General features: G+C 33.0%; 2 protein-coding genes across 2 annotated transcripts; one reads left to right on the top strand and one right to left on the bottom strand.

Annotated features, from left to right (window-relative positions):
* Positions 1–1,651: 1,651 nt before the first annotated feature.
* On the bottom strand, positions 1,652–5,617 carry LOC114417858 (O-acyltransferase WSD1-like). Its single transcript, XM_028382878.1, has 6 exons — positions 4,773–5,617; positions 2,833–2,905; positions 2,636–2,703; positions 2,332–2,547; positions 2,120–2,257; positions 1,652–2,016 (listed from the first exon to the last, which is right to left on the bottom strand). Exons 1-6 carry the CDS (start codon positions 5,499–5,501, stop codon positions 1,867–1,869), a joined length of 1,374 nt encoding a protein of 457 aa, XP_028238679.1. The 5' UTR covers positions 5,502–5,617; the 3' UTR covers positions 1,652–1,866.
* Positions 5,618–12,746: 7,129 nt separating this feature from the next.
* On the top strand, positions 12,747–14,155 carry LOC114420317. Its single transcript, XM_028386246.1, has 3 exons — positions 12,747–12,784; positions 12,869–13,273; positions 13,355–14,155. Exons 1-3 carry the CDS (start codon positions 12,770–12,772, stop codon positions 14,051–14,053), a joined length of 1,119 nt encoding a protein of 372 aa, XP_028242047.1. The 5' UTR covers positions 12,747–12,769; the 3' UTR covers positions 14,054–14,155.
* The last annotated feature ends 8,691 nt before the right edge of the window (positions 14,156–22,846 follow it).

Below are 22,846 nucleotides of genomic sequence, written 5' to 3'. Positions count from 1 at the left end.
CAAATCCATACCCCAATAACATCACAACATCATTGTCACCAAACTATAAAAAAAAATTATGATATCGCATAAATTGGGAACTAAAACGATGCAAGAAAAAAAAAAGGAATATGCATAGTTTTGGAAATAATGGGATAAACACATCATGCTTAGGGCAAGGAAGTTGAGGAATAAGCACTAAAGAAGTGTTTGAGAGCCTTCACGATGACCTAGAAGGCACATACACGGTAGTTGGTGGTGTTGAAGGTGAGGTTGCTCTTTTGGATCCACAAAGATCAAAGCAGATGGTGGACTGACATGGTATCCATTAAACTTGATGTCAATGTTGACCTGGCATCAAGGAAGGTTGATGCCATAGAACTTGCCAAAGCTATAGACATTATTGTCTGAGAGATGGGTTAGGAATGGTGGCAATTGTGTTTGTTTGATAGAATTAAAAAATTGAGACGACAAAAGAGGAGAAATAGGGGATTGCAAAAAAAATAAATAGAGGATGGAAATAAGGGAAAGAAGTGACGAGAAATGAACAAGGATTAAGTGTTGAGAGTCTATAATAAGAGAGTTGACTATTGATTAATCTTTTTTTATGAGTGACAATTGATTAATCTAAAGGCTAATTACAGTGATCCACCATAAATCACTCAAAGCACTTATCCACCATAAAATTTGTCTAAAAACTATTATGATATATATATATATATATACTTTGATTGAGATTATTCAATAATATTAACATATATTTTTATCCAAAGTTATAACATATTCAAATCAAAGTAGTTAACAAAAATTATGATTTGAACATTCTATTACTTTAAAAAAAACATTTAATTATTATTAAAAACATTTTATTGAATGAACATTTAAAATGATTCACCTGAGTACTCTTTAACACTTTAGAACATTCATTTTTTTTTTCATTTTACTTCATTTTTTTATTGTATATTTCATTGATTGTTATATAATTCATTTGTTGTTTATTGGTTAAATTAATCTATAAATCCTTTAATTATTTGACAATTTTTAATTAGGCCCCTGAACTATTTTTTTTAATTAGATTCTTGAACATAAATTTGTTTTTCAATTATGTCCTAGATCCGCCTATACCTAGTAACATATTTCCTTTTACTTGCTGCTTGACATCTTAGTTTTTCCTGAAACAACTATATTTTCCTTTCTTATTGCTTCCTTGATGTTTTATAGATATAGATATTATCAGGGGCAATGATAATATGGCTATGATGTCTTGCGTAATGAGTACAATAAATGAGTGCTTTTTGTTGGAAGATATGTGATTTATCTAAAAGTTCACCCTTAAACAGTTATAAGGAGCAATTGGGTTGTGATTAACTTAGTGGTAAGTCTTATCCAATAGTTGGGCAATAACATCATTTATATGATATAAGCTTGTTGAAGAGTACTACCATGAATAATTCAATGTATAATTCCTGTCATCATTAAAACTCAGGCAATGATAAAATGGATGCTACTAGACATTTGGTGAAGTCCTCCCATGAGGGAGTGAAATCAAATCACATGTCTAATCCTTTAAATATTTATCGTGCTGATAAAAAAAATATAATTTACTGTGTCAGATTTAATGAGTCTCGTATTAATCTTTTTAATTGTCAAGCAAACATGAAATGCATTTTAATAATATGCTTCAAATCCTTTCAACTTATGTATTAATAGGTCATACAACCATCAATGGTACATATGAGAGAACTAGATGTATCAAATAAGTCCCTATATAACATTTATTAAGAAAGTAAATGTTATCCCAATGTAAATTATGTTGCTTGTGATTATATGTATCTCAATATTCATAGCAATGTTGTAACATTTAACAAAATCAAATTTCTCCAAATGTCAGATTTTGGCCGTAACCTGCTCCTTCATTTCAAGCAATGCATCTTCAAAACACTTGGCAAGAAACTCAGGATCAGGAATGATGTCTTTGGCCACCTGCACTTGCATGTCTGCTCTTCCAGCATAGCTCACCATATTCAAAATGAGAGCCTGCTCACCAACAATGAACATAGTTACATTCACTTACCATTGTACTCCAAAGTTAAGTGTTTAATGTTGTGACTGTGAGTAAAATAGAGTTTAGTGGTCGTACATGAGGCAAGGCAGAATTATTTGCCCTTAAGAACGTTATAGGATTGCCTCCAATCATAATCTCCTCTTGCGGGCCAACCACATTTGAGATAGTGAAGGAAGTGTGGCAGAGTATCCGATAATTTAGAAGGCTAGCAAACTGCAATTTACAAATAAAATCAAATAGCATTTATTTTGCCTCAAAAGTGTAAAAATAAGGAAAAAAAAGTGCACCTTTGGACCAAGGGTGGACATTACAAAATCCCCAATTTTGTATGAGAAACTGGCTTCTAGAGATCGTTTCTTTCTGTCAATCATTGCCTTAGCTCTCTTCAGATATTCTAAAGGATCTGAAGTGTTGGTTCTATGGTAATATATAGGCAAGAGAATCATACCAAATTTGTTACCCCACCTTGCTCCTGAATTACTTCTCATCATATTGGATAATTCCTGATCAGTAATAGTCCATTTTTATCCTAACTCAGTAAATATGTAGAAAACAGGTAGACAAGGAAGGTAAGTTTGGGCAAGAGTAGACCTGTAATCCTGGATGCTTTCTTAAATTAACCATAGCTAAACCTGTTAGCTGAACACCATCTCGCAGCCCTTAAGGGATAAAAAATTATTTAATCAATTATGATAATGTGGGTCTGTGTGTGCACACATGCCTTTGTGTACAAGTATATTAAGTGGAAAGAGAAGTTGTGTTTATTGGAAAATAAAAATGAATTTTACCATTAGGTGCTCGAAAGTCTAGGTATCTTGATATCCCAGATGATATAACTGCAAATAGAACATCATTTATGGTCTGCATAATAACAAAAATTAACCATTAATAATTATTGCACAAGAAAGAAAAATACTCATAAATACTAGTATCCATCAATTTAGAGAAATAAACTCTCTTTTTGCACATCACCAAGGTTAAAAGTCCTCTAATGATGATTCTTGGAAAGAAGAGAATTGTGAAGAGAAGTGTGTTGAGAGAGAGAGTTTCAGGACAAAAGAGGATTTATGACTCTTGTAATTTTTCATTTTCAAACCTACACCTTATTATACACACTCATCTCTCCCACCATAAATTAAAGTCTATCGTCTTAAGCCCAACATACTAAAACTCACTAATCACACACATATATATAATTAAATCACTAAATTTATTAATTCATTCATTCAAGTATTTAAACTAAATTTAATTAAATCACTTCAACAATCAATTAAAAAAACACAACGTTACACACCATCCTCTGTTTTGCAAGCCAGCGAAGAAGGGGATGCCATCAGCCTCCAAGAATACCTAATCAATTTTTGTCCTTCTTTTGTATATAACTGGAAATTATAGCATACTGTATAGCAATGGATATTAAGACCACATTGTATTGGAACCTTTTTCAAAGACAAAGTGGTATCTTGTTTTCGATTAAGGTAATCACATTTACGCTTTAAAAAAAAGGTAATTACATTTTAAAAAGAAAAAAAAAAACACCAAGGGCAAGTTAGCAAGACCTACGTATTAATTGGGTGAAAAGATTATTTGTAGAATAACAACTTAACTATCCACTTGGTATTGGATCAAAAGATGTCAATTGGAATGCCCTGCACAGATGTTAAGCAACACCGATTTAGGTGTCCACAGCCCATTAGACTAAATTTAAGGTCATTCAAACTCATATATAAGCCTTCATATCATCTGCCGGCTCAACCCTAGGGGTTTCACCACATCACAATGAAAATTTTAATAATTGACGAAAGGAGTTCATTATTGGTGTTAAACTTTTTCTACTTTATTTAAAAAAAAAACTTTTTCTACTGTATAAAAAGAAACTATTTTATACCATTAAATAACAGTATTTTCATTTTTAATAAATTTATCATTAGTGTATTAGGTGACGCTATTTGGTTCAGACTTTATCGATCGTGTAAAATTTTACACTAGTAAAAAAAAATATTGAAAAATAAAACCGATTTTTTTTAATTTTGTTTTACTTAAGTTGTTTTTAATCTTTGCCTTTTGTCTATAATTTTTTTTATTTAACATGGGATCATTAAAAGGGTAATCAGAATTTCAGAACCTTTCCAATAAGTTTTTCACCATAAATGGTAAATTTAATTGATACATCAGTCAATATATTTATGAAACTAGTCAGTAAAGAATGTGGGATTGGTCAATGATAATAAATAGGTAAATATTGAATAAAATTAATCAATGGCACTATGAAATTGATCAATTTATTTGTTGGAGAGGGGAAGGAGAAAAAAAATTGTAAGATGGAGAGAGAAAATGCAAAATAAAAAAATTGATATATTGAGACGTGTCTAAATTTCTGAACACTTTTTATATAAATAAATACAGATTATTTGTGTTTTTATATTCTTTTCAACTATATTTTATGTCTGACTACAATATCTCCCCACCTTGCTATAGACGAATATGAGCTGTCAATTGTGATGCCTAAAATAGAGGGGGAAAGAGTAATCGTAGAACCTAATAAATCCTCCGACGTTTTGTTTAAAAATGTTTAGTCCGTAGTGAAATTAGGAAGCAAAGATTAAGACATGAAATAGGAATTTTATATTTTCAGTGACAGAAGAAGAATGTTTAAAAAGGTGGGTGGGGTTTTGAGGAGGGGATGAATGAATTACTACTGATGAAGTTGAAGAGGAAGAAGTATTACCGCATTAGCAGCAGTCTTGACGGTCTTCATGTCTTCTAAGGAGAAAGTGGCAGTAGCTATCTTCCTGGGCCAGAGCTCAACCCCAGCGCCACCGGTTAAGGCGGATTTGGGGTCACGAATCCACAAACACCTGAGGATGAACTCGAGGGCAAAGATGAAACAAAACCAGAGGGTAGCGAGGAGATTCCGGAAATTGATGAGGTTAGTTTTAGAGGCAGAGGTAGAGGCAGAGGCGGCGATGGTAGGGAGGGCGTTTGGGTTGTTGAGTTTCCTGCAGCTGGCGAGAAGCATGGACATCAAGGAAATCCCATCCCCGAGGGCGTGATGGATTCGGAAAATAACGCACTTGTGGGCCTTAAGAAGATGGATTTCCCACAGGGGCTTCTCCATGCTAAGCCCATCGCTGTCTATGGATAATTCGGCCAGGTACTTGTTGATGGCCGATTCATCCTCCTCCTCCCTCTCGCCCACTGCTTCCTCTATTATAAGCACGTGCCGATCGATGTCGATTTCGGTGGGCCGCCAGTGCTCCACTCCTCCTTCGCCTCTTACCATCAGACTCGTGAAGCGTGGGTGTTGTAGCATAGTAGAGTTCCGGACTTGTGATTTCACTAGCTCCGCGTCGATGGGGTTCTTCAGCCCTATGACGCAGTGGATTACTTGTTTCATTTCTGCCTGCAGGAACAGCCTCCCCGCCGGGGTTACAGCTTCGTCCCCCCTCTCACCCATCACTCTCTCTATTCACACACCCTCTAGACTCAGTCGTATGATATATCTCTCCCCCCCCCCCCCCCCCCCCCCCTATTATTTCATTCCTACTTTAGTTAATTCTATAATAAAATGTGACCACACAATTTTACTTCCATATTTTAAATTTATATCACCAACTCTTGCAAGCCTTGGTTTGACTTTCAAGCTTTTTTACATACTCTGCTGACTGCTCAATTCTCATTCAAAATGGATTAATGTTCCTTGCAAAAGCAAAACGCATACTTGTGCTTTATTGCAAGCAACAGTGACACTCGGTATGTTATGTATTGGCCCAATACTATTGGGTATCGGTACAAATTGGGTATACTTGTGTACTTGTCAATAAATTTTTTTTAAGGTATTGGCTAGCTCTTGTTTCCCCAAAAAATACAGTTTTTAAGGTAAATTTAGGGATTTTTTTCATCCTTCTTTGTGAGATGTGCGATGCAAATTTGTTAATTTCTTTTATTATTTCCATAAATCAAAATCATACTATTTTTCATTATTTCTATGCCCTTTGACCTTGTAATGTAATTCTTTGTTTTTTGCATTTGCTGATATTACTACGAGAGGGTTCTACTGCTCAAGGCTGTCAAGCAGCTGCAGGCTGCAGCCTTGGTCAATGACTATAATGAGAGCTGAATAAAGGCAGCTCAGTTAGTCCAATAGTTAGAAGGGACTGGCTATAAATAGGGGACATCCGATTAGAGGGATTCATTATGTGAATTTGATAGCTTGTGTGTGAAAGGAGAAATTATTTGTGAAGGGGGAGGAGAGAGGGACTTCTCTCCTTTGTTCTGTACATTTTTGTTAAAGTTCAACCAACAATATCCTTCATATCTTCTCTCTGTCTTCTGTTCTTTGGCTTCTAGCAGGCTTGATGTTTATGCTTAGCATAACATAAGAGGAAATTTAGAAATATTTTGTTTATTATGTGGGATGCTTTTAAGATGTTTATGTAGGAACTTATAAACAAATGTTAAGTCATCTCAACAGCATCTCCATTATAATTTTTAAATGTTGCAGAAATACAAAAAAATTTCACCACATATAAAGGGTTATAGAAAGATGAACTTCGTTGATCTGGGATGGATTACCACATTTTCCTTCTACCTCACTCAAATGTCAATTTCATAGCTTTCTAGTTTATGATAACTTTGATGGCTAGATCTAGTCTATATGACTTAGTAATTCAATTACTTTATAAATCTTTTGGATATTTCTGCCATTTATTATGCAGGTGAAAGATATGATGGATCTTGAATCAGCGCACATGGAATATCTTGCCGATTCGTTATATAAGTTCACATTTATTTGTTGATTACTATTTACAGCGACAGTTTGTTTGAAAGTCAATTTAGGGGCAATCTTTTCGGCTAATGGTGAATACTTATAGTAAAATTTCAATTATTCTGCCTTGTCCGGTCTCTTCTATGTTAAATTTCTACCAAGTTAATATTATCTTTGGAAGTCAGGGATGCATATCTTGGTGCCACATGCAATGTATACTGGTCGGTGGATCTCGATGTGTGGTCGAATGCTTTGTCATTATAGGCCTATCCATCTTGAATATGTTAAAGTAGAAGTGTAATAACTTTTACATATTTTCATTTAAAATGGAATTACCTTTCTACAAACTTTTTTTCTATAAGCATTCCTGTTTCATCGTTCGTGTTTATTTTTCTATACACAAAAAGACAAAAAAGCTTTATTTGGGAGCTTAAATATGTATTTGCCATGTGTCTCTTCCTAATTGCATGTGTTGGATTTCCGTCCATCTTTATCTTTAAATGGTTAAAGTAATGCTTTCACATTCGTAATTGCATTTGATTTTGATAGGAATGTGATTCTTATTAAGAGTGGATCGCTTGATAAAAGTCACGAAAATGAATGACGCAACTTCCAGATATGGAAGATAAATCAAGGATAAATGCCACAAAGGTTTAACCTTGATAAGTCTGAGATTGGGTCAACAAGGAATCCAAAGAGAAGCTCTCACAAGATGCACACGTATTTTCTCAAAATGTCAAAAGTTCATTTTCTTGAAAATGAGTTCAATACATATAGTGTAGCTGAAAAGATACTAATTTTATTTAATTAAAATTACAAAAAAATATAGAAAAATACTTGATATGGACCTTCAAATTAGTTTGGGCCTTTAACAATAATCAAGATGATTCTTGATAGTGCTTTTAGGCCTTCATCCTTCTCCACTTGGGTCTTGTCAAGTATGACTGATACTATTTGTTGGAGGGTATCTTCTAACAGTTTGGTCCTACTCCTGGTCATAGGTCCTTGTATTTGGATAGCTTTGGGATTCTCACCATTCCCTGCTTCTTGGAAAGCATTTGTCCTAAAATCTTCAGAATCACCACCTGTAACAAATGGAGTCAAGTCAGCAACATTAAAAGAGAAACTTACTCCATACTCACTTGGAATATCTATCTTGTAAGCATTGTCACTGATCATCTCTAGTACTTGGAAAGGTTTATCTCCTCTATGTTGAAGTTTGGACTTCCTTTGTTCAGGGAATCTCTCATTCCTCATGTGTACCCAAACTCAATCACTTGGTTCAAATACCACTTTCTTCCTATTCTTGTTGGCTTGCTTGACATAGTTTTCATTCTTCTTTGCAATTTGAGCCTTCACTTGCTCATGCAATCTTTTCACATATTCAACTTCAGCCTATGCATCCTTATGCTTAAAATCTGAAATGTTAGGCAATGGTAACAAATCAAGAGGAGTCAAGGGATTAAAACCATACACTACTTCAAATGGAAAGTGTTGTGTATTTCTATGTACAACCCTATTGTATGCAAACTCAACATGAGGCAGACATTATTCCCAACACTTTATATTCTTTTTAATCATAGCTCTAAGAAGAGAAGACAAATTCCTGTTTACTATCTCAATTTGTCCATTAGTTTGAGGATGGCATGTGGTGGAAAAAAGAAGCTTTGTTCTAACCTTACCCCATAATGTTCTCCAAAAGTGACTGAGGAACTTAGTGTCTTGGTCCAAAACAATGCTTCTTGGTAGTCCATGGAGACGCACCACTTCCTTGAAAAATAATTTAGCAACATGGCGTACATCATCATTTTTCTTAAATGGTATGAAATATGCCATTTTTGAGAACCTATCAACCACAAAAAAAATAGAGTCTTTACCATTCCTCGTTCGAGGAAAAGCTAAAACAAAATTCATAGATAAATTAGTCCAAGAATATTCAGGAACAAGCAAAGGAGAATAAAGACCATGAGACATGACTCTAGACTTTGACTGCTTACAAACAATGCACTGTTCACAAAACTTATGCACATCATGTTTCATATGTGGCCAATAGAAATGCTCCTGTAACATGTCTAAAGTCTTTTGAACCCCAAAATGCCCTATTAATGAGTTTCTTTCACAAGCAATCTTCTAATGAGCTTCTATTCGTTGTATCTGTATTTCCCATGAATACAATGTTACGATTTATTTTGTAAAAAGAAGAAAAGAGAAAATGTTTTTTGAGTGACAAATTTCTGTCCACTTCATATGTATTCATGATTCATTGGTTTGAGGTTTTTTTTAAATAGTAGTTTTAAAATATATATATATATATATATATATATATATATATATATATATATATATATATATATATATATATATAGAAGAGTAGTTCATTTCTGCTGACTGTTCAATTCTATTCAAAATGAATAAGTGTTGCTTGCAAAACACATACATGTGCTTTACTGCATGCAACCGTAGGCAAATTTCCCCATCTGGGGTACTTTTAAAAAGTATTTCCCCAGATGGGGTTCTTTTGGTTTTATTTCCGGCAGGGGGTAGTTTTGTACGTGAATAGTGTGCCATGCAGGACCCAAACCGCCATTGTCAATGGCGAGTTTGGTGTCACTGAGCAAGTTGCAAATGGCACTGGCGATACGTGCCTAAACCGCCATTAGAGCTGGCGATATGCACAAGCCATAGGGAACCGCCAGTCAAACTGGCGAGTTCCAATAGCTGAGGGCAGCAGGCCTAGTTCCTGCCATTCCTGCCATGGCAGTGCAGCAGAAGGAAATCGCCATTGGTGCAGGCGATTTGCAGAGAGGAAATCGCCATTGGTGCAGGCGATTTGCAGGTGCAGGGATTCAAAATTTTTTTTATAAAACGCGAGCTTCGTATGCATGCTTTCTTCTTCTTCGTATGCATGCTTTCTTCTTCTTCTTCTGCTTATCTTCCTCATTAGTTATCTTCTTCTGCTTATCTTCCTCACACGAGATATTGAGCTTCCATTGCATTGTTTCTTCTTCTGTTGGTATTAGGTGTTTTTGTAAGTATTATGTTAACTGAAAATTTTAAAATTTTTTGTGTTATATATATTAAGTTAAGTTTAATTTATATTTCAGTTTTAATTGATAAATTTTTTATCTATTGTAGGTGAAGTTTTGAATCTTAGTTCCGCTGTCCTAACACTACACTGTGTATTCTCCATACGTGCTTTGGATTGCTATTCTTAATACGCGCTTCCGGTAAGTTAATTTTTTTTTAATGTTGTTTGCCCTATATTTTTCTGTTATATATACATGTGTTAAAATAATTTCAGTTCACATATTAATATTGTTTAGGTTAGGTTTATGTTAGGTTAGTTTTAGTTCATTTATAAATATAATTTTAAGAATATTAGTTAGGTTAGTTTTAGTTGATTTATAAATATAATTTTGATAATATTAGTTTGGTTAGTTTTAGTTGATTTATAAATATAATTTTAAGAATATTAGTTAGGTTAGTTTTAGTTGATTTATAAATATAATTTTGATAATATTAGTTTGGTTAGTTTTAGTTGATTTATAAATATAATTTTAAGAATATTAGTTAGGTTAGTTTTAGTTGATTTATAAATATAATTTTGATAATATTAGTTAGGTTAGTTTTAGTTAATTTGATAATATAATTTATTTATAATTTTGTAAATTAATTATAGATATGGTAAGTTAGGTTAGGTTAGTTTTATTAATTGTTAGGTTAGGTTAGTTTTATTAATTGTTTTAGATATGCTAAGTTTGTTGATGTATGGTAAAACTTTTAAATTTTAAGTAGTATGTTTAAATATGATTTAGTTGGTATATTATTATTTGTACGTTAGTGATTTATTAATATAATTTTGTTAAGATTTTTAAAATTTGTATGTTATTATTTGTGATAAAATTATTTGTACGTTAATTTTAGTTAGAATGTGAATATTATTTAGTTTATTGAATTATAGTTTTCATTGAAATATATGATACTTTATTAATTTTATATATATGTTCTTTAAATTTTTTATTCCATGAAATTTTTTTGATTTAATACCATTTTTTTATGTATAATATTTGTTATTTAATTTAAATTTTAATAATTGTAAAAAAAATATGGTCATTTAATTAAATTTATTTATGTACGTATTTTAATATTTAAATTTGTTATGTATAGAGTATTTTAGTTAGTAAATAAAGTTTTTTTTGTGTAAAATTTATGTACGTGTAACAATTTATAATTTTATTATGTATTTTAATATGGTAATTTATTTAAATTTTTGTAGCTATTTAATTTTTAATTTTGTTATTTGTAGATTATTTTAGATAATATTTTAAGTTTATTTTTGTACAATTTATGTACGTGTTTAAATTTTTAATTTTGTTATGTATTTTAATTTAGTCATTTATTTAAATTTTTGTAGCTATTTAATTTTTAATTTTGTTATTTCTAGATTATTTTAGATAGTATTTTAAGTTTATTTGTGTACAATTTATGTACGTGTTTAAATTTTTAATTTTCTTATGTATTTTAATTTGGTCATTTATTTAAATTTTTGTAGTTATTTAATTTGTAATTTTGTTATTTGTAGACTATTTTAGGTAGTATTTTAACTTTATTTGTGTTCAATTTATGTATGTGTTTAAGTTTTTAATTTTGTTATGTATTTAAATTTGGTAATTTATTTAAATTTGTGTAGGTATGTAATTTTTAATATTTTTATTTGTAGACTATTTTAGGTAGTATTTTATGTTTTTTTGTGTTCAATTTTTGTATGTGTAACAAATCTATGTATTTTAATTTGGTCATGTATTTTAATTTGTGTAGCTATTAAATTTGTAATTTTGTTATTTGTATAGTATTTTAGAACATTTATTTAAATTTGTGTAGCTATTAAATTTGTTAATTTTTTTAATGTAAAATTTTTGTTGTCAATTTTTTGTATTATATTGAACTTTACAGCATCAATGGCATCTTCGTCATCATCTTCATCTAGTATACACATTAAGTCTGGCCCAATAGAAGGAGACGTCTTATGGCTGCAACCTAAACATGTTTCCGAACATGTTTGGAATGGGGAAGCAGACAGAAAACTACATATCAGGCGAGCTGTACCCATCTATCAAGGACAAGAAGAAATACCAGAGGAAATTATTCCTCTGCTTCGCCAATCAGGATTCTATTGGATAATGAAAATGGGGTACCTGAAAATTAATTCTTCATTAATTACAGCCTTGATTGAAAGATGGAGGCCCGAGACACACACGTTTCACTTGAGATGCGGAGAGGCTACGATTACTCTTCAAGATGTGTCAGTCTTGTTAGGTCTTCATACTGAGGGGGCACCATTAATTGGTCAGACTAATCTTGATTGGGCTGAATTGTGTGAAGAATTATTGGGAGTCAGACCACAGGAAGGTGAACTTCAAGGCAGTGTGGTCAAATTAAGTTGGCTGGCTCACCATTTTTCAGAAATAAATATCCATGACGGGAACGTAGAACAATTACAAAGGTTTACCCGTGCATGGATCCTCAGATTCATAGGAGGAGTTCTATTTGTTGACAAAAGCAGCAGTAAAGTTTCCCTAAGGTACCTCCAATTTTTACGGGACTTTGAACAGTGCAGCACGTATGCATGGGGACTTGCCGTGCTTGCTTATTTATACAGAGAGATGTGCAGCGCCACCGATTACAAAATAAAATCAATCGGAGGTATGTGCATCCTAATCCAAATGTGGGCATGGGAACGCTGCACGACTTTGGCTCCAAAGAGAACTCCTCCTATAATGGAAAACAAACCACTCGGACACAGGTTAGTTTTTTTTTTAAAAATTTCATTTGAAAATAATCTATAATGTAATGCGTCGGCACTAATTATTTCATATTTTTTTTGTAGGTGGCTGCGACGTGGAAACCAACATATTGGCAATGATGATCTAATAGTTTTCCGTCGCAAATTGGATATCATGAAACGACATGAGGTAACAAGATCATCATGTATTTGTTAAATAATAAATAAAATGGCATGGTTTAAGATAAATTAACAATTGTGTTATTGTATGCAGTTTCTGTGGGAGCCTTACACAGCAACTGTTATGTCGATGTTACCTCCCATTTGTTTGGTTGGCAGTATGGCGTGGTGCGCAGTGGTGCCACTCATTTGTTTTCATGTTGTAGAGTGGCACCAACCGGATAGAGTGTTGCGACAATTTGGAATGCAACAACCTATTCCGGAGTCTCCTTCGCAACCATGGAATGTCCACGGGCTAACACTGAAAGGCAAAATGGATGAAAATTGGTTCCAGCTGTTGGCCCCATTTATCAGTCAGTGGAATAATCGAGCTGAGTTTAGGGTCGACGTTTATGCTCGACAAGAGGGCCTATTGAGTTTTAACTCGGATTACATGGTGTGGTATAGGCGCAAAACAAAAATGTTTATCGACCCAAACAATGCAAACACGGCTACATTGGTATTTATTTCTTTTTAATTATTTAACTTCAATTTACTTGTTAAAGCATCGACATTAATTTCCTTACCCTAATAATTGCAGGGTGAAGTTACCGAGACATTGCAGTATATGGTGTCACCACAAGGGCGAAACACATGGACAGTTGATGATCTCGTGCCATATGTGGAAAAGTTAGCGATTTTATCCCAAGAGCAAGAGAGGATCACTGAGCCTGTGGCACATGGTCCATCATCAGAGCGTCGATTTCCCCCACAACAGTTTCACATGCTTCAGTCAAGTGTTGAAACTCGAGGTTTTGACAGACGAAGGGAGATTGTTCAAGCGGAAGATTTTTCCCAACATATGGAGCAGCGTGGCCATGGAATGTATTACACGCCACCAACATTTGCTCAGTATCCTTCGCAGATGTATCAGTATCCTTCGCAGATGTATCAGTATCCTTTCGAAGGCCATGACACTGATATGTCTGCAAGCGAACATTTGTTTGGTGGTGTTGCGGAAACACAGCCTCATTTTTCATGGCCGACCATGACCCATTCGCAGCAACATGATGCCCCAATGGCAACACCTAATGCCCCATTAGGTCAGCAATGGGATGTACCCGGAGCAATCCCTGTTATGGGTGACTTATTAGGTGTTGATTTGCGTCACGAGTTTTCTGCAGAGGCTGAGGAACAAGGGCGGAGACAGCGCGCAAGAAGAAATCCGGATCGTCAAGCCCGAAGGTGGGATCGACCATGTGGCACATCCTCGCGCCATCACGGACACCATGATGACTGATTTTGATGTCTCTATTTCAAATTTGTTTTGTATGTTTGTAATTTGAATTTCAGACTTAATTTATGGTATCTCATTGTACTTGTTATGGAATTGCGTTTTTTATCACCATTTGTTATTGAATCACCATAATGACTACTTTTATGTCGCACATCAAACTACAATAATAAATATAGTCATATAGCAAAATTAAAGTTGACAAATATATAGTTAGGGTTATGGTTTATGAGTTAGTTTTAGGACTTAGGGGTTATGAGGTAGTGTTAGGGTTATGAGGTAGGGCCATGGTTATTAGTTGGTGTTAGGGTTGAGGGTTAGGTTTAAGGTTTTGAGTTAGGGTTAGGGTTATCAGTTTGGGCTAGGGTTTATAAGTTATTTGTAGGATTAGTTAGGTTTATGACTTAGTGTTTATGAGTTAGGTTTTAGGATTATGGGGTTGTCTTATGAGTTAGGGTTAGGGTTATAGGTTAGGGTTAGCTTTATGAGTTAAGTTTAGGGTTTATTACTTAGGTTTATGAGTTACGGTTAGGTTTATGAGTTAATTTTAGGGTTTACTAGTTAGGGTTAGTGGTTTATTTTTAGGGTTAGTGGTAAGGGTTTAGGGTTAGTGGTTTATTTTAAGGGTTAGTGGTTTATTTTTAGGGTTAGTGGTTAGGGTTAAGGGTTAGTGGTTTAGTTTAAGGGTTAGTGGTTAGGGTTTAGGGTGAGTTGTTTATTTTTAGGGTTAGTGGTTTATTATTAGGGTTAGTGGTTAGGGTTTAGGGTTAGTTGTTTATTTTAAGGGTTAGTGGTTTAGTTTAAGGGTTAGTGGTTAGGGTTTAGGGTTAGTTGTTTATTTTAAGAGTTAGTGGTTTAGTTTAAGGGTTACTGGTTTATTTTAAGGGTTAGTGGTTTATTTTTAGGGTTAGTGGTTAGGGTTAAGGGTTAGTGGTTTAGTTTAAGGGTTAGTGGTTAGGGTTTAGGGTGAGTTGTTTATTTTTAGGGTTAGTGGTTTATTATTAGGGTTAGTGGTTAGGGTTTAGGGTTAGTTGTTTATTTTAAGGGTTAGTGGTTTAGTTTAAGGGTTAGTGGTTAGGGTTTAGGGTTAGTTGTTTATTTTAAGAGTTAGTGGTTTAGTTTAAGGGTTAGTGGTTTATTTTAAGGGTTAGTGGTTTATTTTTAGGGTTAGTGGTTTATTTTTAGGTTTTAACTAACGAATTCATTGAACCCCACAAATAAGTCATGTACAAAAGGCAAAATGTTTTTAAGTACCGAATTCATTGAACCCCAGAAATTCAATACATTGAACAAAACGTAAACAAATACAAGTCACTCAACTAACATACATAAATCAATGATTTGAACAACTCCCACGCTCAGATTGCATTGGACAACGACGCCTGTTATGCCCTTCGGCTCCACATCTACTACATTTTGTTCGGTGCTCAGATGGTTCGACCCAATCCATCTCATTTCTTATCCTTGTTGATTTTGGCCGACCTTTCGCACGAATTGTAGTTGGGTCAGGGATAAGTGTCCATGCGTCATCAGAAGGAGGAATAGCCGCTTCATTCCCAAGAGGCCACCATTGTGCGGAGTAAGCTTTTAAGATGTGCTCGTTTGTATAAACAACATCTATATATTGGTAGTAGTTCATGCTCACGTAACCACAAGCTGCAATAATGTGTGAACATGGATAGTGAAGCGCAGAATACCTTCCGCATTGACAATGACGATCATTCAAGTTTACTGCCCACTTTTGTCCGCCACGTTGCGTTATAGGGTTGAAGCTCTCCTCTACTTCAAACCTTGTGGAGTGGATATCATACACGCGAACGATGTGCGTACAAGCTTGTTCTTGATTTTTCCTCAGTTCTTTAACAAGCTTTGAACAATATACTTGGCCTTCATTTAACTGTCTTTGGGCTTGGCGGCCACGCTCAACAAAGTACTTTCGACACCTACTGTACGTTGATTTCACCAATGCTGTTATGGGAATGTTGCGACAATCCTTTAAAACCTTATTGATACATTCTGAGAGGTTCGTTGTCATGTGGCCATATCGACGTCCTTCTCTATCGTAAGCCATCGTCCATTTTTCCTTTGAGATGCGATCAATCCATGTTGCTATGGCTGGACTCAGTTCACGAAATTTTTCTAAATGTTGATCAAAAATGTGCTTGCATGGAGTGTAGGCTGCATAAAATTAGTTATGAATAACAATTTTAAGTATAAATGAAAGTAAAATAAACGTGACCAGCAAATATGAAATCTTACCCAATTTCTTCAACATTTCTTTGTGTTTGGCATTATTGAATTTTCGATTGAAGTTGCTTGCTATGTGTCGCACACAGTAGACATGATAGCCGTGGGGAGGTTGCCAACCAAGTGCTTCGTTAGCAACAGCGGACTTTATACTCGCGTGTCGATCAGATATGAGACAAATACCATTTTTATCAGTGACGTGTTCACGCAAGTGTGCCAAAAACCATGACCACGCTGTCAACGTCTCACCTTCAACCACCGCAAATGCTAGAGGAAGGACGCCACCATTTCCATCTTGTGATGTGGCCATTAAGAGGGTCCCACGATATTTGCCGTACAGATGTGTGCCGTCAACTTGTATGATTGGCTTACAGTACTTGAAAGCCTCTTTACATTGGCCAAAAGTCCAGAAAACTCTATGAAATTGGCGGTGTTCGCGACTAACCGTATTTCCAACGATAAAATCGTCATGTAGTATTTGAAAATACGATCCAGGAGAATGATTTTGCATGTGTGTTAGCCACGACGAAAGTTTCGCATATGACTCATCCCAATCACCATATTCAATAGCAATGGCTTTCTGTTTCGCCAACCAAGCTTTTTTGTACGACACCTTGTACGCAAATTGACTGTTAATCCTTTCTTGAATCAATGAAATTTTTATCGATGGATCTTCTCTGATCATGCCTGTCAAAAGAATAACAAAATTTAAATGACAATTAAGGCTAAACAATAACATAATATCAACATAAAATACGTACCTACTACGCAACTGGCAATTAAATTTGAATCAAGTTTCTCGTGATCTTGGGTCATGATCATATTGAGACATGTGTGTGGTCCACCCCATTGAGTGACTTTCCATGAATCAGTTTTTTTAGATAGAATTGCCCTCATGTAGAAAAGGCAAGGACAATCTGCATTTCTATTCAAGCAACAAATCACATACTTGTCCCATTTGCTTTCAACCACTTTGAAACTTTGATGCACCCTCATAACATATTGTTTGACCGCATTCTTGACCGCATCTTTACTATCAAATTCCATGCCAACATATAATTCTTGGCCAACATTAAAAGTGGATGGCATCTCCAAACCACAAATGTCCTCCTCATCAGGATGGCTCCAGTTGATATTATTATAATGCAAAGCATCATTCCAAAATGGATTCTGAATTCCTTGTACACCTTATAGTCCAAAAAAAATTCAAATCATACTTATTTGGCATTAAATACAATTGTCGTGAAATAATAAATGTATTGAGTGAAGTATTTTTTAAGAGGAAATCATACCTTCTGCTGGGTGAACAATTCTTACTGGTGGAATCATCTCGGGGACTTCATTGTCTGTATCTGATATACCGTCAACACTGTCATCTTCGTCTAACGACTCTTCAACGTATGAGTTAGACACAAGATAATCATCATGACCATCATCTTCGTCAAGATTTAAATTGCTCATATTTGTTGGCGGTTGTGTGTCATCATTAGATACATAATTTCCACATGATGTAAGGGAATTTGCAGAATGAAACATTGAACCACCAGCCACATCCTTTTCTATGTACAATTCTAGAACTGACATTTCTTGTTGTTGTTTAAAACTTTCCAGCATCGTTTCAACGTCTTCATCATCGCAAATTTGCAAGGCAATATATTTTCCTGACACTAAAAACCTACAACTGATAGCAGAAATAATTTCATTATTTTCTAACTTTACCTTGTCTCCAATTTTTTTCTTCAAAGCATTGAAACTAATTCCACGTTTAATCTGAATCGCTTTTTTGCTACCTTCAAATATTACACCATCATTATCTTCATATACCCTTCCATTGAAATACAATACTGTTATAACCGAATTCATCATGTACCTACAAAAACAATATTTTAATTAATTATTCATAACAAATTCAAAATAGTAAAATGTAAGAAATAAAAAAATGATAATACAAATTATTTTACTCCAAACTAAGAAATAAAAAAAAATACTTAAATAAATTTACTTCAAAGTTGAAATCTAGTTTTAATTAAAAATTACTTAAAAAATTTATAATACAAATTATTTTACTGCAAACTAACAAATAAAAAAAATTACTTAAAAAAAATTTACTTCTTCAAATCTAGTTTTAATTAAAAATTACTTAAAAAACTTATAATACAAATTATTTTACTGCAAACTAACAAATAAAAAAAATTACTTGAAAGCTTAAATGTAGTTTTAATTAAAAATTATTTAAAAAAATTATGATACAAATTATTTTACTGCAAACTAAGAAATAAAAAAAAAATCTTCAAAAAATTTACTTTAAAGCTGAAATCTACTTTTATTTAAAAATTTACTTCAAACAAATTATCATACAAATTATTTTACTGGAAACTAAGAAATAAAAAAATTACTTGAAAGCTTAAATTCACTTTCAATTAAAAATTACTTAAAAAAAATTATCATACAAATTATTTTACTGGAAACTAACAAATAAAAAAAATTACTTACAAAAAATAACTTGAAAGCTGAAATCTAGTTGTAATTAAAAATTACTTTAAAAAATTATAATACAAATACAAATTATTTTACTGGAAACTAAGAAATAAAAAAAAATTACTTACAAAAAATTTCTTAAAGCTGAAATCTAGTTTTAATTAAAAATAACTACAACAAAATTATGATACAAATTATTTTACTGCAAACTAATAAATAATAAAATTACTTTAAAAAAATTACTTTAAAGCAAAAATCTACTTCTAATTAAAGATTACTTAAAAAAATTATCATATAAATTATTTTACGGGAAACTACAAAATAAACTATAAATCTAATTTAATTATAAAATTAATAAAAACTATACATTCAAACTGCTATAAATAATTACTTACATAAAATTATAACACAAATTATTAATTTCGAAAAAGGAACGTATTATTTTGACTTCCAGAAAAGTAACGTATTATCAATTACAATTTTTTTTAATATATATAAGAACATGTTATTTTTAACAAACTATCAACACCAACCTAATCTAATTAAAAATATACTAAAAATTTCATATTTACAAAATTTTTTCATGACTCAAAAATTTTCTTTAAATAAATATCATGACATATTTCTTTTATTTGATACACATAAAAAAGGATATAAAATATAAAACTAATTTAATTAAAAAATTATTAACAACTATAAATTCAAACTAGTCTAAAAAATTTAGGAACCTCATTCACAAATTTAACCCTCAAGAACCAAATTTCAAACCAATTAAAAATATGATGACAAATTTTTTCTATTTTTTACACACAAACAATCATATAAAATATAAAACTAATTTAATTAAAAATTTCATAAAAACTATACATTGAAACTGCTACAAAAAATTACTTTAAAAACATAATAATACAAATTATTTTACAGAACATTACGAAATAAAAATATAAAACTAATTTAATTAATTAAAGAATTACTAAAAACTATACCTTCTAAAACTCAAAACTCAAAGCCTGCACTGACAGAAATTTAAGCACTGAGAAAACTCAAAAACTATACCCTAAACACTCAAAAAACTCAAAACTCCTTTGCGCATTCAGAAAACTCAAAGCCTTTCTTCGTCTAAGCTATTTCTGCTACTCCTTATGCATTCAGAAAACACACAGCTGAAACGTATATATAGGCATAAAATCGCCACTGGTGATGGCTATTTTGTGCCCTAAATCGCCAATGGGAGTTGCAACTTCCAGGCAACTCGCCAATGGCAGTTGCAACTCCCCTTTAAAGCTCCTGTCACCTCCTGCAACCCTGCAACCTAGCAACTAGCTGCCGTCAGACAATGGAACTCGCCAGTTTGACTGGCGGTTCCCTATGGATTGTGCATATCGCCAGCTCTAATGGCGGTTTAGGCACGTATCGCCAGTGCCATTTGCAACTTGCTCAGTGATACCAAACTCGCCATTGGCAATGGCGGTTTGGGTCCTGCATGACACACTATTCACGTACAAAACTACCCCCTGCCGGAAATAAAACCAAAAGAACCCCATCTGGGGAAATACTTTTTAAAAGTACCCCAGATGGGGAAATTTGCCTGCAACCGTAACACTCGCCTAACTAACTAACCTTTTGTTCTCAAGTTACGGCCACTTAATTTATTTCAAACAGCACAAATGAATATATATTTCTATTGTACCCCACTCTTTTGTTTGTTTTCAATTTCAATTTGTTTTTTTTTTTTGTACTTATACAGTATACTATTCAATCAATGTTTGTCAGAGTCGTTTTTTTTTTTGTACTTATACAGTATACTATTCAATCAATGTTTGTCAGAGTCGTTTTTTTTTTTGTACTTATACAGTATACTATTCAATCAATGTTTGTCAGAGTCGTAAAGAAACAAATCGAGAAAAACAGTTACGTATCCAAGCTGGAGAATTTAATACGAAAGATACTGCCATCTGCCGTCCCTTAATTATGTTAGGATTTCTACATGGAAAATTTGATGGGACAAGGAGACTGTTGAGTATGCTTTTAAAATGTATGTATATAAATAGTAACATATTTAATTTTTATATTTAAATAATAATGAAACAACGTGAACAAAAGATATGCAGCAACAGATAATAAAAAATAAGAAAGTGACGCTGTTCTTGCCATAGACAAGCTTAGGGGGCCATCCATCTGATCTTCATGACTCAGGAACATCATACTCTTGTTATTTTCTTGATCAAACAGTAGAAACATAAAAATTAGAGAGATTTTATTTCAACACTAGCTATTTTTCTTTTATACCCAACATATTTTTTATAATATCAATATTATCTTTATATACGGATTGACAATTCTATGATTTTTATTAAAGATATTATTTTTGTTTAAATTGACGTTTTTATTTAAAATTTATATATATTAAAAAATATATTATTAGATCAAAATTAATTATTATAAAATTTATTATGTAAATTTATATGTGTATTAAATATATATTAAAAATTGTAGTATTATATATAATGATATTATTATTTTTTAACGTAATTGATATATTAGCTTAATTGATTAGAGTGTCGTGCTAATAACACTAAAGTAGCATGTTCAAAATAATGTTGGAATTATAAAAAATATGGTGGATGTAAAAAAAAGGCTACATCCCAAAATTATAAAGGAGTGCACGTTCCAACTATTTGTGAAAATGGGCCACCCAGTCCGACCCAACCTGATTTCTTATACACCACTGATTTGCTGGCCCATAGTTACATGTTGATGATGTAGAATGAAAATTTGGTTTAGGTAATCCTAACGATCTTTTTTCCATGTGCTATATTATATTACATGTTATGCTTGTTTTGTCTTTTATAAAGTCAGTATAGTGTGTAACTGCTTGCTGCTATTCTTCAACTAACAATCTCTGTAATTTGATACTTTATTATGATCCTTTGAAAGAAGACATATTAAGATGATCTTTTGAAACAACCATCCTTAATATATTTTATAATTTGCAGCTGAGAAATTTCATGAATGTGGTTGATGCCCCTATTTATATACATCCTACCTACTACGTAGATTCCTTATTCGAACTAATTGGTTAGCCTTTTAATTATAGCTCACTAACTAAATGATATGTTAAAGAAGAAAAGGTTTGTTAGACATGGGCCTGTCCATATGGGTTACATTTTCAGCCCACATCCCACAGCAGCCCAACTCAGCCGACGCAATTATTAAACAACCTAACCCGGTTTACCAATTACCAACCCCTGAGTGCTAGCATCCCCAAATTTTAGAATCAAACAAACCTCAGTCCCAAGAACCCTATGCCTTCACAAACCCTAACGTCGATTCAGATCATTTGTTCGCACTTCAATCTCCAAGTGATAAGTGCACTCTTCTCTCCCCATTCACTCGCATTGGCTTTTGCTAGTTGAAGTCTTTCATTGTTGTCAAATTCAGATCAGGTTTCCCTTTCTCCCTCTCTCTTGTTATCTTATCGATTTTGGTTCATTCCATGCCTCTGTAACTTTCTTTATTTGTTTCTTTGTTTCTTTCTTCATGTAATCCCTGCTGCAAGAATTTTGTTTCTGTACTTTATTTTGCACCAATTAAAACTTACAAGTCATCTGTAATGACAATTGTCACGAGTAATTAAAGCGGGTCAATTGATATATCTTGGGAATAACTTTTTACATTATCACTTGTATTATTAATTTTTCTCTGGTGCATCTACTGTGAACACGTTAAAAATTGACAATGTATTTGAGATTGTACTCAACACTACATTTTAGCCAAATGCGCCATACATGTTTAGCAAACTTCTTCCTCGTACATGCTGGTTTTTTCTTTCTCTTTTAAACTTGAGTCTGTCTATTATTGTATAAGCACTTAGATGTCATAATTTATTTTTATAATTGAAGAAATCAGTTTAAACTATTTTCACATAAGATATAAGTTGTTTTCATTATTTATCCTAGAATGCTTATTGAAATAAGTTGAAAACAACTTATGGACATATCATAAGATATTTTTCATAAGTTTTTGCAAACACTTACAGAAGAGCAGATAAGCCCAAGTAAACTTTAAATAAGC

Source organism: Glycine soja, chromosome 7 (genome assembly GCF_004193775.1).
Source record: "Glycine soja cultivar W05 chromosome 7, ASM419377v2, whole genome shotgun sequence".
In the NCBI taxonomy this organism is placed as follows: domain Eukaryota; kingdom Viridiplantae; phylum Streptophyta; class Magnoliopsida; order Fabales; family Fabaceae; genus Glycine; species Glycine soja.
Note: the sequence above shows the minus strand (reverse complement) of the source record. Positions and strands in the feature narration are given on the sequence as shown.